Source organism: Uranotaenia lowii, chromosome 1 (genome assembly GCF_029784155.1).
Source record: "Uranotaenia lowii strain MFRU-FL chromosome 1, ASM2978415v1, whole genome shotgun sequence".
In the NCBI taxonomy this organism is placed as follows: Eukaryota; Metazoa; Arthropoda; class Insecta; order Diptera; family Culicidae; genus Uranotaenia; species Uranotaenia lowii.
Window position 1 is genome coordinate 38,676,061 of NC_073691.1, and position 14,408 is coordinate 38,690,468.

The following is a 14,408-nucleotide window of genomic DNA, read 5'->3' on the forward strand; positions in this document are numbered from 1 at the left end:
TCGATTGAATATTTATAAACTTATAAATATATGAATTTCATTTCTTTAGTTTTAATTATACTAAATCGTTTTATTAAATCAATCATGATTTTGAATTTATCTTTAGAAAGTTCGAAAATTATTTGAAGGAGCAGCTTTTTATCAAATTTTAATGCCGAGTGTTAAAAAAATTTGAATAAACTTTATGCTTACAATATTTACAATAAAACTTGGAATTCATTATTTTTATTTTTATTTTATCTATTTCTTATTGATTATTTCCCAATCTGTTATTTTTCAGTTAAATTGAACATGTTGTATTTTAAATATATAAAGTTATTATTTTGAACTTCAGAACCTTTCTATTTTAATAATTGGAAGAATTTTAATTTAGAAAAAGGTTATACCTTTGACTTTGATCACTGGCAGTCTTTACTTCTCTTTCAAAAAAAAAAATCAGGTATCAAAGTATCAACTAATGAGTAAATTCTCTTATGTTTAAACTGTTTTTTACGAATCGAGAATCCACATTTCATATCGTGATTTTTTTTCAATTTCAAGATAGTACAGCGGAATTTTTTAATCAATGCTTCCACTGAAAATGAAGAAAACAAATTTTAAATAAAATGAACAGTAAATAACAATTAGAGATGTACCGAATATTCGGTCGGCCGAATATTCGGCGCCGAATACCGTCGAAAAACCGTTAAGCCGAATATTCGGCCCACCGAATAGTTGAGCTAAGTATTCGGCCGAATATGCCGAATAGGCCGAATATCTACTACAGACTTGTAAATTTTTCAAATATTATTGTATAATTTAAAAAATATCCAAAAGAAATCCAGAAGAAAAAAACACAATCATTAAAAACTTATGGTTTCAGCAAAACATCTAAGATGTTCCCGCCTTTTGTTCTATGTAGATTGTACAGGATAATACTGAACGGTATCGCTTTATTCTTTGATTATAGTTTATTCCAGATTTTCTGGATATATTCAGGCTTACCCATAAATCCAGTAAAGAATCCAGATAAGTCAAATTTGGCTGGGATGTCCTGACATTGTTTAAAACTTCTCAAGTTTGCTCGGGTTTATTCAGATTGTTTTTTTAAATTCACAAATGGTTTTATTAAGGCATTTTACGTTCAGATCATTTGCTAAATCAAATAAAAAATCAATTTCCTCTTTAATTTTTTTTTAGATTTTGTGTTCAATAACATTTTTTCTAAAAATTTCAAAATAAACATTTTAAATTTTTCCTTTTTAATTTTTTTCAAAAATCGTCTTGAATGCCTCACCGTGTGGATACGTGTGGTTGAAAGTATGGAATGTTGATCTACCTATCTTTTCAACAACTTTTTTGAAGATATCTTGCTCAAATTCGTCCTTCATCCAATTCAATTTCAGAGAAGCAATTTCAAATAGCTTGGCACCTGTTTCGACATGTTTTATCCCAGATTTTACAAAAACGCATTTTTTTTGGTGAAAAACGCCCTAGAAGCGCTAGTCATCTGATATCTTTTCAGTTATTGGTGACATTTTAAAAATCAGAAAGACCCCTACTTAAAAAATATCTTGAAATATATCATCAAATAATATCATCTGGTTGAAAATAATCGACTACATAGCATGAGGGGCATTAATATGGAAGAAATAGAAAGCATTGAAATTATCGCAAAAATGATTTTCAATAAAATTCAATAGAATATTCGACCGAATATTCGGCCGAATATTCGTTTGGCCGAATAGTTGAAATGGTCAATATACGGTATTCGGCCTTTCGCCGAATACCACTATTCGGTACATCTCTAATAACAATCATTGTAATTTTTCTAAAAATTATAAATCTTGCTTTATTTAGAATCTGATCTTTCATTTATTTGAGAATTCAGTTTTTTTAAATCTGGTTTTATGTTATATGTATTCTATTTCTGTGCATAAATTCTTGTGCCTGAAGCTTTATTCGAAATTTTGATTTTCATTCTTTTTCTGGTGTTTCAGAAATATGGATTCCAAATTTGAAAACATGACTGCTTAGAATTCATTTTCATGCAACTTTCAAGTTCAGAATAAGGAACATCATTTTAATAAATTAATGAATTACCGGATATATGTAACATTGATTAGAAAAATTCATTTTGATTTGTTTGGAAAATTTTGAATAACTTTACCAGTAAAATTTATTATTTTTTATTTTTTGTGTTATTTACAAGTGAGAAAATTGTTAAGAAATCAATTACTGTATTTATTGTATGGTATCCCCCCCCCCCCCCCATGGACGGGTCCTTCGTACGGGCCTGCTCTTGACGATTTAGTTATGGAAGTCTTGTAAAGTTATCAAAATTGGGTGTAATTGGCAAACCCACTGTTTTACTGAAATGGACATAGCGGGTTCAATCCCATCGGTTAGCCGTTGTATCTTTTTCGAACAATTGATGTGTACGGCTCATGTTCTTGCTTTCTTAAATATCTCATGTTTTTCCCATACTTCCTATCACCTTTGAAAATGTAACAAAATTTGATTTTCAGGGGAGGATTCATTAGGGGAGATAAGGGCATAATGGCCACCTTAAGAAGGATTTATTTAACCATAGAGAACAGCCTGTGAATTACATAATTGATTCGTATACAGACACTAAAATAGTCCCTTTCCTAATTGGCTGAAACTTGAAAAGCCACCCTGGGGCATTATAAGCACCATGAATCGGGGCACGATGAGCGTTTTCTGCCGGGGAATCTAGCAGCAAATTCAACTCAATGAAGTGAACTGAACAATAGAACTACAGCTTGACTTGTTTCATCTGACGATTTGGCCTATTGGTTAGATGTCGAAGAGGTAATCAGTAGGTTCGAGTTCGATTCCTGTTCGAGGTGATTTTTTTTCATTTACCATTCATGGTCGATGCATTTTACACTAAACGGTGAGAAGTAGATCCATCAAACAAAGGAATACTTAAATAATGTGTGACTGTTTGTAGAATACAAACAATTCACACACACTCATACATTATGTTTTTGGTACTTTGCATCACCCGCCAAGATGCTACTGGTCATAACATGCAACCATCAAAACAATCGATCATGAATGATAAACGAATAAAAATCTCCTCGAACAGGATTTGAACTCGAGTCTACTGTTACCTCTCCACATCTTACCAATATGCCAAATCCTCAGATGAAAACTGGTGCAGCTGTAGCTCTATCATTCAATTGGCTACATCGATTTTAATTCGCTGCTAGATGCTACGGCAAAAAAATGCTCATCGTGTCCCGATGAATTGTGCTCTGTTCGCCTCGAGTCAACCAATGAAAGGAAAAACGCGTTTTTAGATTGATTTAAGGGAAAAATCAAAAAATTAATGATGGTGAAAATTGAGGAACGATGTGTATATCATATTGCAGTGCGTACATTATAGATCAAGATGATTCAATGATCATAAAAGCTAATTTTCTGGTGCTTGAAAATTATAATGTTTTCGTCACTTGAGAACCTAGATGTTTTTGTTTAAATATTTCTGTAAAGATGATAGGGCAATTTCTTTTTTGGTGAAAAATTCATTCTGTAGGAAGTAGGAAACTATTCCTCATGAAAATTTATTCAAGAAAATGCATACTTTTGTAGAAAAGTGAAGTGCTTACTATGCCCCAGGTGCTCGTTATGCCCTTATCTCCCCTAATGGTCAAATTTGTTCCAGTTACAGTAGACAAATTTTTAACAGTTTTTGTAAAATTTGACGTAATCTAACACATTTGTGCATAATTAGATTCTCAAAATACTAAACACTGATTTTCAACGAATGTTCAAAGGTATTAGGAATTTGATGTTTTTGTCAAATCCTATTTGTTCGAATTATTTCAATACTTAATTCCTTTATCTGCATGTGGAGTAAATTATTTCGATGATTTACCCGAAACATAGATACAAATTAAATGGAGGCGATTGATTCATTTATGAAAATGTAGATTGACAAATTATTCGAAGAACAGTTTCCATTGAAAATAAATCAGAAATCAATTCAATGATGCCAAAATTTGTCAAATTATGTCAAATTTCAAATCTTTTATTAAAATCTCTCTCTCTCTCTCTCTTAAGACAATCACTTTGAACTTTCTCGTGTTGATCTACAAATCAAATTTTGGTTAAGCAACAGGGATTCAAAAATTGAGCATTTTGAACAAATCGATAAATAAATAAAAAAGATATAGCACTTATAAGGAATTAAATTTCAGGATTCATTCGAGGTTTCATAAAAAATTTAAACTCAAGATCGGATGAGAGTTAGACTCGAGCAAATATAAAACTGTGTCCACTTTCAGCTCCTTCAAGCCTTCCTGCCGGATATGATTCAAAAGAACCGGGGACACATTGTAGCTCTCTCTTCGGCGGCCGGTTTAGTAGGACTTAAAAATCTGGTACCGTATTGCGGAACCAAATTTGCTGTCCGCGGTATTATGGAAGCTCTTTCGGAAGAAATCCGTGCCGATCCTCGCAAACCTAACATCAAATTCACCACCATTATGCCTTATATGGTTGATACTGGTCTGTGTAAGAGACCCCACGCTCGATTCCCGGATGCCATGAAGCTGGTCAAACCGGAAGACGCCGCTGCCGCCATCATCGATGCTCAGCGTCGTGGTGTGGTTGAAGCTACGATCCCGAAATATTTGCTGTATCTGAATTCGTTCATGCGTAACTTCCCGATCAAGAATGGGCAGATGCTGGGTGATTTCCTGGATGCCGGGGTCAATTCAGATCTTTAGAGACAAAAAAGGCAATTGATGTTCCTGAGCTGTTGGAAAGATGACGCTACCTCACGACTGAAACCGGATCGGGTTGGTGCTTGTGGTTAAAATAAAAATATTGGAGGAGTTTGTTGTTATTTCAAGTTCATGTTTGAGAGTAAGCTTACCGTAAGATTACACATTTTATTTTGAGAAAATCCTTTTCCATCTTCTGAGCCTTAAATTAGGGTACGAATAAAAAATATTTTATCGTTACACATAAAGTTGCATATGGGTCATTCCATGTCAAGTGTGCACAGCGAAAAAAAAATCTTATCGAAAATTCGCCAAACTTGGCCGAAAGACTTTCTGAGGCCTACAAAATAAATCCTCAATTTTTGAGAATGATCCGCCACCCCTCGTTACAGGACCCTCCTATCTTTTTTTCACGATTTTGAAAAATTCGTCATTTTTAAAATACTATATCTCCGGACTGCAAAATCATACCAAAATGACAAAATATGCGTTGTGTAGATTTTATTAAAATCTATTAATTTATGTTACTCATTTATTGAAATAGTTAGACAATTCAACTTAAATCTTTCATAGCTCGAAAACAAGAAATATTATATGTGGATTTTGGTTGGTTCTTACGTAAAATTTTCTCAAAAAAAACAATGAAATCATAAAATTCAAGAAAAAAATATACTTTCCTTGAGAAAAACATCGTTTTATTTTTAAAGCTATGTTTTGACGTTTAAAACGTCACTATTTCAAAAAATAAATAACATAAATCGATAGATTTTAATAAAATCTACACAACGCATATTTTTTCATTTTGGTATGATTTTTCAGGCTGGAGATATAGTATTTTAAAAATGATGAATTTTTCAAAATCGTGAAAAAAAGAAGGGAGGGTCCTGGAACGAGAGGTGGGTGGATCATTCTCAAAAATTGAGAATTTATTTTGAAGGCCTCAGAAAGTCTTTCGGCCAAGTTTGGCGAATTTTCGTAAAGATTTTTTTTCGCTGTGCACACTTGACATGGAATGACCCATATATTTTAGAAATGAAATTTTGAAAATTTTGATTGGAAATAAAATAGAATAATAGTTGTATTCGGCAACACTGAAGATAAATAAAATAAAATTAATATCAATAGCAACGTTTGTTCTTTTGGCAACACTATGTAAAACAAACAAAACAAAGTCAGTTATTGATCTATTTTTGTGAGTGACAGACGTGTCTGAGTAAATCTCTGTATCAAGGTGTATAGGAGGTGTAACGATATGAGAAACTCTCGATTGAGCCATTTTAATTTGGCTACTATGGAGTTCGTGGAGTTTGTTTACTAAAAAAGCCCTCATCTCGAACAAATCTTCCGGTGTTTACAAACAAAACCATTGAACCTCACAGCGCATTCCTCGCCTACTTACTGACAAAGTCACAGAACCTAGTGATCTAATAACCTCGCTCTGTATTGAGATTCATAAGAACCGTTAAAGGACGACAATGGCGTGGTTCTTAGAATAAGGACAGGGATCACAAATTTCAAAAGCTGCTGCATCGAAAAAAAAAATGTTTCTGATTCGTCCACTGGAGAAAAACGGAATGATTTTGGAATCGCAGATTTTAAGACTGCTGTTACTGATTGTTTGTTTTGGTTTGGCTTTCCGGTGGAAAAGAACTGAAATGGCTAAAGTATCGCAGAATTTTAGGGCTTCTACTGCTGATTGTTTGTTTTGGTATGTCCTTCCTGTGGGTAAAGACGGAATTGGCTTTGGAGGTGCAGATTTTTATGGCTGCTGCTGCTGATTGTTTTTTATGACTCTGATTTCTGATGATGGCTTTAGAGGCGCAGATTTATGAGACTGTTGCTGCTGTTTGTTTGTTTTGGTTCGGCTTCTCGGTGGAAAAAAACGGAATGGTTTAGGAAGCGTATGTTTTCGGGCAGCTTCTGCTGGTTGTTACATTGATTTGGCCTTCTGGTGGAAAAGACGGAATTGGCTAAGGAAGCCCAGATTTCTAAGGGTGCTGCTGCTGATTATTGATTTTGGTTTTCGGTGGAAAAATACGGAATTGTCATTGAAAGTGCAGATTTTTAAGGCTGCTTCTGCTGATTGGTTGCTTTGATTTGGCCTTCTGGTGGGAAAAAACGGTATTGGCTTTGGATACGCAGATTGTCTGCTTCGATTTGGCCTTCCGATGGAAAAAAAACGGAATTGGCCTAGGAAGAGCAGATTTGTAAGACTGCTGTGGCTGATTGTTTGTTTTGAATACTGTTTCTTAGAATACTATCGAATTATTCCGATTCTCGTAAACAGATACAGAGTAAGAAGAAAAGCACAGATGGAAAAAGCTGTTGCAAAGAAAGAATGTTATCGGATTGTTCGGGCTCTGTTAAACAAAAACAGTATGACAGGAAAATCACACATTGGGAAGGCTTTTGTGAAGAATATTTTCAGATGGGATGAAGGAAATGCAAAAAGTGAATAATATTTATTCGAAGATTTGAAAAGCTTTTGCTTTTATTTACAGACTTTTTTTGTATTTTCGAATAAAAAGTCTGTGAATAAAAGATTCTACTGAGAATAAAGTTTAGAAGAAATGTAGAGATGGGGTGAAGAATATACAGAAATAAAATAAAAATTATAGGATGGTGAGTAAAGATGTAGAATATGGAATCAAAATTAAGGATATTTGGAAAATAAACTTTTTTTCTAGAGAAAATGAAACAAAAGTCGATGCGTAAAAAGTTTTTATTGAGAAAAGAGGTGAGAAAGAATGTAGCGATGAGCAAAATCTGACAAAAACTTTGGAACGCCAAATTTCTCCAAAGCCCGTTTTAATTAAAACAAAGGCGTCAAAAAAAAAAAATGCTGTCCCCTTATGTGATTGATCACTATACCTTTGATAGATGATTTCAATCCATAATTTCTTTTGAGTAATGAACGGATCTGTACAAAGTTCTACTTACCGAAACATTGAACTTTCAGTTAAACCAAAAAAGCAGGGAAAATCAGGCTTATTTCCAAAAATCAGGGAAAAAACGAGCCTTATCAGGCTATCAAGGTGGGCCTTCAAAAATCAGGAAAATCCTGAAGAATCAGAAACATTGGCATCTCTTGTTTAAAGCATCAGTGTCCGTAAGGAATGGCACACCAGTTGAACCTACGCAACTTCAAACACATATTAACAGACAGCAATGCCACACATACCGGTTTTCTTGTATTTATACCGATTTTTGAAAAAAAATTCAACCAATAATTGGTAAATACAGAATTCAGATTTCTGGCAAAACCTACCGATTTTTGAAAAATTCATGCATACAGTAAAATCATTTTCAAAACAGAACTAAAACTGTCGTTTTCATTATTTTTTTTTAAATTTCGAACCAATGTAATTCTAGTGTCTTTTAAGCCAGCGTTAGCGTATTCGATATCACCTTTGTATTCTTCAAATCGAATTTTGAACATCAAATAACATGGTTATTGAGAGATTATAACAATTTAAGGCGTAAATGGATTATATCTTGAAATTGTATTTATAAAACATAGGAACCAAGATAAGTACTCGCTCGTGATTAATAGCACAAATCAAAACAATTGAAAAATGTTTGAAGTTTTTAAGATAATTTCTCAAAAAAAAAAAATAAAAAAAGACTCATAAAACAAAAGTGTGCACTTTTTTGCAGAGTTATTTTGTTTTCTTTATTTTTTCTAAATCTAAAAGGGGCATTTGGACGAAAATTAAGAAAAGCAATAAACTAAATTTAAATTTAATATTTTTTTAAAACCATAAGTCAAATCGTTTCGCAGTCTTCAACAAAACTGTTTAATGATTTAAGATCTTCAATATCAAATATTCAATGACTTTTTTGAATGATGTCAAAAATAATCTTATCTATTTCAGTATTTCAAAATTGAAGAAATTAATTTTGTTGTTGAACAAATAAATTAACGTTGTTTTTTTGAAACAAGAACATCTAGGCAAGATTTGAATCCATGAATTAATGAATGATGGATAGTAAATTGTAAATTGATTCAAAATAAGCTTTTAGTTTAAATGAAGGATTACTAGTTTATTAGAACAAAGATCCATTCTTCCAAAATTGATTGAAATTTCTATACGCTATATCACAAATACTGGAAGTGATCGAGAAAATCTGACAAATGTTTTGAACTCATGAAGCCAAATTTTTTCATTTTTTTTTATAAGAACATACACAGAAAAAAAAAAGTATAGTATTTCCAACAATAATCCACTTATATTCAATCATATATCTGATTAATTCTCGGCTAACTATAATTAATAAAATTTCAACAATACATATAATAGACAATCTGATTGATTTCGTACAGTCAACAATGTATATAATACATTCAACTATAGTTGTATGATTAATTTTGTGCATTCAACTATAAATATGATAGATTCAAGTATAATGCGCGATTGATGTTATACATTCAACAATAATTATAGTAAAATCAATTATAATTATATGATTGATTTAATTATATATATATGATAGATTCAACTATAATAATATAATTGGTTTAATTATAAATATGATAGATTCAATCATAATAATATGATTGATTTAATTATAAATATGATGGATTCAATTTTATTTCTATGATTGATTCACTGAGGTCAACTATAAATATTGTACATTAAATTTCTGTTTATATTGGAAGTTTTCATATCTGAAGCACTTTTTCGGAATAATTTTATGGCTACGTTTTATTTATTTTAAATTTATTATTTCAGCATTTTGCATTTAGTTCGTTTTAGCCGCCATGATGCTAAAAAACCTGACCGGAAATCCCGATATCCATGTCCTGGTTCCTTCGCTGTTTTTCTTTTTGGATCTTGATGCATGGTTGCTCAGGGAATTTTGCGTCTTAACTAATCGGTCCCGGAAGATGTCCGTGCTTCTGGATCGTGTAAAAGAATGTCGAGACCCACGTCGATTTCCCGGGCAGCCTGAGGAGGTGTACTTTTCCCAATTCCAGGAACTGTCGGCCTTCTACAAGACCGCTGCCACGAACTGGTAGAGGAAAATGTTTCCCCATCACCGGAGAGAGCCCTAAAACAGCGATACTACAGGGAACACGTATTGGGTCCCACACTTCCTTTTTTTTTGTTTTTGCAGATGAACACTATAGTATTCAAGTAACACAACATCTATCATAACAATACAGTTTTATTTACTACATTTATGGTTCAATGCCTAGATTCAATCATACATTTGTATTTGAATCTATTATATTTACAATTGAATCAATTATACCACTACAGTTGAATCTATCATATTTACAGTTGAATCAATTATACTACTACAATTGAATCTATTATATTTATAGTCGAATGCCTATAATCAATCATACAATTGTAATTGAATCTACCATATCTACAGTTAAATCAATTATACCATTACAATTGAATCAATTATACCATTACAATTGAATCTATTATATTCATAGTTGATTGCATGAGGTCAATCAGCAGTTTGTAATTGAATCTATTGTATTTATAGTTGAATGCATAAAATAAATCATACAGTTGAATGCATTATATTGATAGTTGATTGCGTAAGGGCAATTAGAAGTTTGTAGTTGAATGCGAAAAAATCTACTGCATTTCGTTTATTGGTATAACAAGCTGAAATAATTGAAACACCTGTCGTCTTTTTTCTCCCTGTAGGCACCAAAAATGCTGTTCTTCTGTTTAGTATTAGAGTAAAGAATTAAGTAGCATAAAAATGCTGACAATCAATAGTGTTTAACACATTTAAGCCGCTGTGAACTATCTCTTTAACAGAAAATGTCATGTTTTGAAATTGCGATACCAGAAAAATAGTAGTTTTTTCAATACTTCCAATGGTTTTGAAAGCTTCGAAAAAATCGGTATTTTTACCGATTTTTTTTAAATTTTCTTGCGGGTACCGACTTTTTAGGGCTTAAAAATACCGCTTTTAATGTGGCATCGCTGCTTACAAAACAGCCTACTCTCTGCACAACTCAGAACAACTCACGGATGATTCCAAACCATCACTAACCAATACTGAGAGAATCGAGGAACAAGAGACTTCTTCGATCCAACCGAGGAAACGATATGCAGGGAAAAAAATTATCAATGATCACACAAATTGTGCAGTCAATGATTGAATTTGTGGTAATTTGTGGCAATTTGTTAGAGAGAATTAGAAGGTTTGAATTCAAATGAGAGATAACCGTGCTCAGAGAGAGTGAAAATGTGCTAATTGTTGCAAATTGTTGCAATTTGTGAAGCAGTTGTGGAATTTTGGTCATTACTACTCCAAATGCAAAGAATTCTCTTTTGATTTCAATCCCTGGGATCCAACATTATACACGCTTATCTCCCACAGATTCATAAATAATGGCACATACATGCCCAAGCAAAATGAAATCTTTTACTAGGAAAATAATGTTGCAAAAATAGAGGGGGGGGGGGGTATCATGGGCCACTTTTTTTCTTTGCTTCATAACTTCATTATTATATAAGATAAAAAGAAAAAAAAAAGTAAGTGGAAAGGTTTTCTAAATTTTTAAGGTATCATTAGGCATTTTTGTTTATTTTTTAAATACATTTATTTCCCGAGTTCTGACAGTTTTAAAAAAAAGTATTTTTTTTTGTATTTTGGAAAACTGTAGGAAAACGTGGGTCACCAAATCCAAGGTTTTGCCAGCAAAGTTTATGAGTTGACCCAAAACTGAAATTTCTTGATTCATTTAGTTATTTTAAAGCAATTTCAGATGAAGAAATAAAAAAGAGAGTTGTGTATGATCGAATAGCTCCTAGATCCTGGCTCGCGAACGTTTCGGCAAAATTCATTATATAGGATTTTTGTTCGTCTCTAACACATTGGAAAAAAAAGGACAGAATATTTTTCACAACTTTTTATTTGTCATAAGAAAACTTTGCAGATAGGAAAAACGTATTTTAAGTTCAAAATGTGTATAAATACACCAAAATATAGGTAGCCCAAGATAGACCACATAATGTGGCCCATGATTTTCCACAAGCTTTGATTTGCAAATTGGTTGCTGATGTTAGCTGATGCTGTTTTTTTTTATTATGCTTAATAATATACCTACTGGCATATTGATGATGAGCATTTAAAAAAAAGCATGTATGATGCCCATTCCGTGCGTAACAAATACATATAGTGCAAATAACTAAGTTTAACATTTCAAACCATCGTCGTTAAAATTTTTTGAACAGTCTATGAAGCATATTCAAAGCTGGTGAGCTCAAGGGGATTCCCTTGAAGAACTTCAAAGGAATAACTTTAAAGGATTGGTTCATACTATCGTTCATTGAGAACGCAATTGATATGAAATCGTTGGAAAAAAAACTCAACCGATCAAATATTGTATTCTTTCAAATAACTTTCAAAATGGATTCTACAAAATACATTATGCCTAATTCCCATTTTTTCTCCTTCTCTCTCTATCACAGACCAAATGCGGGCGTCAAAATGTACAACCTCATCATCCTGCTCGTTGACGTGGTGGTGATGCTGGTCCGGTGGATCTTCTACACACTGGAATCGATCTACTTGTTGGTTGTGCCCCGAACACCCGAAGACGTTAGCAAGGACGTAGTACTGGTTACTGGAGCAGGCCACGGTATTGGAAGGTGTTTGGCCCAGCAATACGCCCAGCTAGGTGCCACCGTTGTCTGTTTGGACATCAACGAGAAGATGAACCAGGAAACGGTTTCCCTGATCAAGGGACAACGTGGCAACGCTTTTGGATATGTGTGAGTATTTCAGAGGTTCCCAGGGCGTTTCAGGATTAGGGAACGGTATTCATTGAATCTTCTCTCTTCAAGGTGTGACGTGACCAACCGGCAGCAGATCATCGACACCGCCAAGACCATCAAGGAACAGGTCGGTGTGGTTACGATCCTGATCAACAATGCCGGAATCATGCCAACCCATCCCTTGCTGTTACAAACTGAAGGAGAAATTCGTAAAACGTTTGAAATCAACGTATTGGCTCACTTCTGGGTGAGCTACTTAAATTGTGTGCTGACAAGATTTTTCTATTCTAATGGGAGTTGTTTTATTGCAGATGCTTCAAACGTATCTTCCCGATATGATCCAGAAGAACCGAGGCCACATCGTTGCCCTTTCGTCGATCGCCGGACTGGTAGGTCTGAACAATCTGGTCCCGTACTGTGGCAGCAAATACGCAGTCCGCGGCATCATGGAAGCTCTGTTCGAAGAGATCCGACAGGACCCCCGGAAGCCCCAGATCTTCCTGACCAGCGTGTACCCGTACATGGTCGATACCGGCCTTTGCAAGAAGCCGCACATGCGCTTCCAAAACCTGATGCGGTTGGTCAAACCGGAGGAAGCTGCAGCGGCCATCATCGAGGGTCAGCGACGACGCCAGGAAGACGTCTCCATTCCCAAGTACCTGCTGTATCTTAACACCTTCGTACGGATGTTCCCCCTAAAGGCCGCCAACTTGCTGCGGGACTTCCTGGACAGTGGAGTCGAATCTGATCTCTAAACCAAGCGCGAATACGATTAGCAGCAGCACGAAGCTACAAGATGCACCACAACACAGACACACACAAAACTAGCAAATACACACCTGTAAACATACAAATACCCATACACACACAGAAAAAAAAACAAAAAGAGAGAAAGACGCATTCGAAAACTCAGAGAGCCTTCTGAATGATGGGACGTCAGAAGTTGTTGCTTGGTTTTAATTTATTATTTTATCTATACACATTAGTATTGGAACTCCAACCCTAAATTTAAAGGGTTAGGATCGAAACGGAATGAAATTCCTCGTTTTTGATTCTCTGGGGCAGCATATCATCAATTCGTCCGACCGTTTTGAACTTCGTAAACTAAGGCCAGACAGACCTGAAGATTGTGTAAGTACGTATAGTCTCTAGTGATCGGCTTTCAAGCCGCAGAAGATTTTCCCATTCGACACACAAAAGTATACTGTTTTAAGCGTATTTTTAACTGATGATGATGGTAAACGGAAAGGATGGAATAAAATTTTATTTGTAAAAATGCTTGTTTTATGGTTATTCCAAAATGTCACAGGGTCCTTTTTAACATTAGATAACCTCTTACGGGAACACTTTGGGGTGGAAATTAAAATTTCCAAACAAGTTTTATGTCACTAAAGTTGTTACTTTAGAGGAAATCCTATCAGAAAAAAAAAATAACGGAATCCCTTACTCTGTTACCAGGTAACCAAATTTTATTCAAACCACAGATTTTAGCGGATGCTTTTGAAAATCTTTTCGAGGAAAAAAATCCTCCAACGTATAACTTTTAATGATGAGTGAACATTAGGGTGGCAATGGATGAATGGAAAAAAAAAATTATGATCAAATTTTGACTCCAACAGAATTCAGTTTTAAGATTGGCCTCAGAAAACTGACCTCTGGGAAATTTCAGTTCATTCGGACTTGATTTCAGTTTCAATATTTTGGACCCTCCAAAAACACTACAGGGAAACCAAGGAAATTGGGAAAAAAGTCGAAATTTTAATTTTGATGCCAAATGACTTCAAAATGCATTGAATATCGAATTTCGGGAAAAGGTTTTTGGGTAAAAATCGACTCTCTGGGACTAAAAATGATTTTTTTTTTCCAAATTTCCTTTGATCCCTTCTTGAGTTTTTTTTAAGTCGGTTTAAGATCAAAC

General features: G+C 34.1%; 1 protein-coding gene across 5 annotated transcripts in view; it reads left to right on the forward strand.

Annotated features, from left to right (window-relative positions):
- LOC129759904 (short-chain dehydrogenase/reductase family 16C member 6) overlaps positions 1-13,742 on the forward strand; it is a 78,011-nt gene extending 64,269 nt beyond the window's left edge. For 3 of the 5 annotated variants that reach the window (XM_055757469.1, XM_055757475.1, XM_055757501.1), the window contains 3 exons: positions 12,185-12,487; positions 12,560-12,737; positions 12,802-13,742. In XM_055757469.1, the coding sequence (XP_055613444.1) occupies positions 12,185-12,487; positions 12,560-12,737; positions 12,802-13,245 (925 nt within the window). In that variant the 3' untranslated portion in view covers positions 13,246-13,742. Of the gene's footprint in view, positions 1-4,295; positions 4,865-12,184; positions 12,488-12,559; positions 12,738-12,801 lie in introns of those variants that run through there. The other 2 variants (XM_055757493.1, XM_055757484.1) reach the window with 1 other exon arrangement.
- Positions 13,743-14,408: the final 666 nt, after the last annotated feature.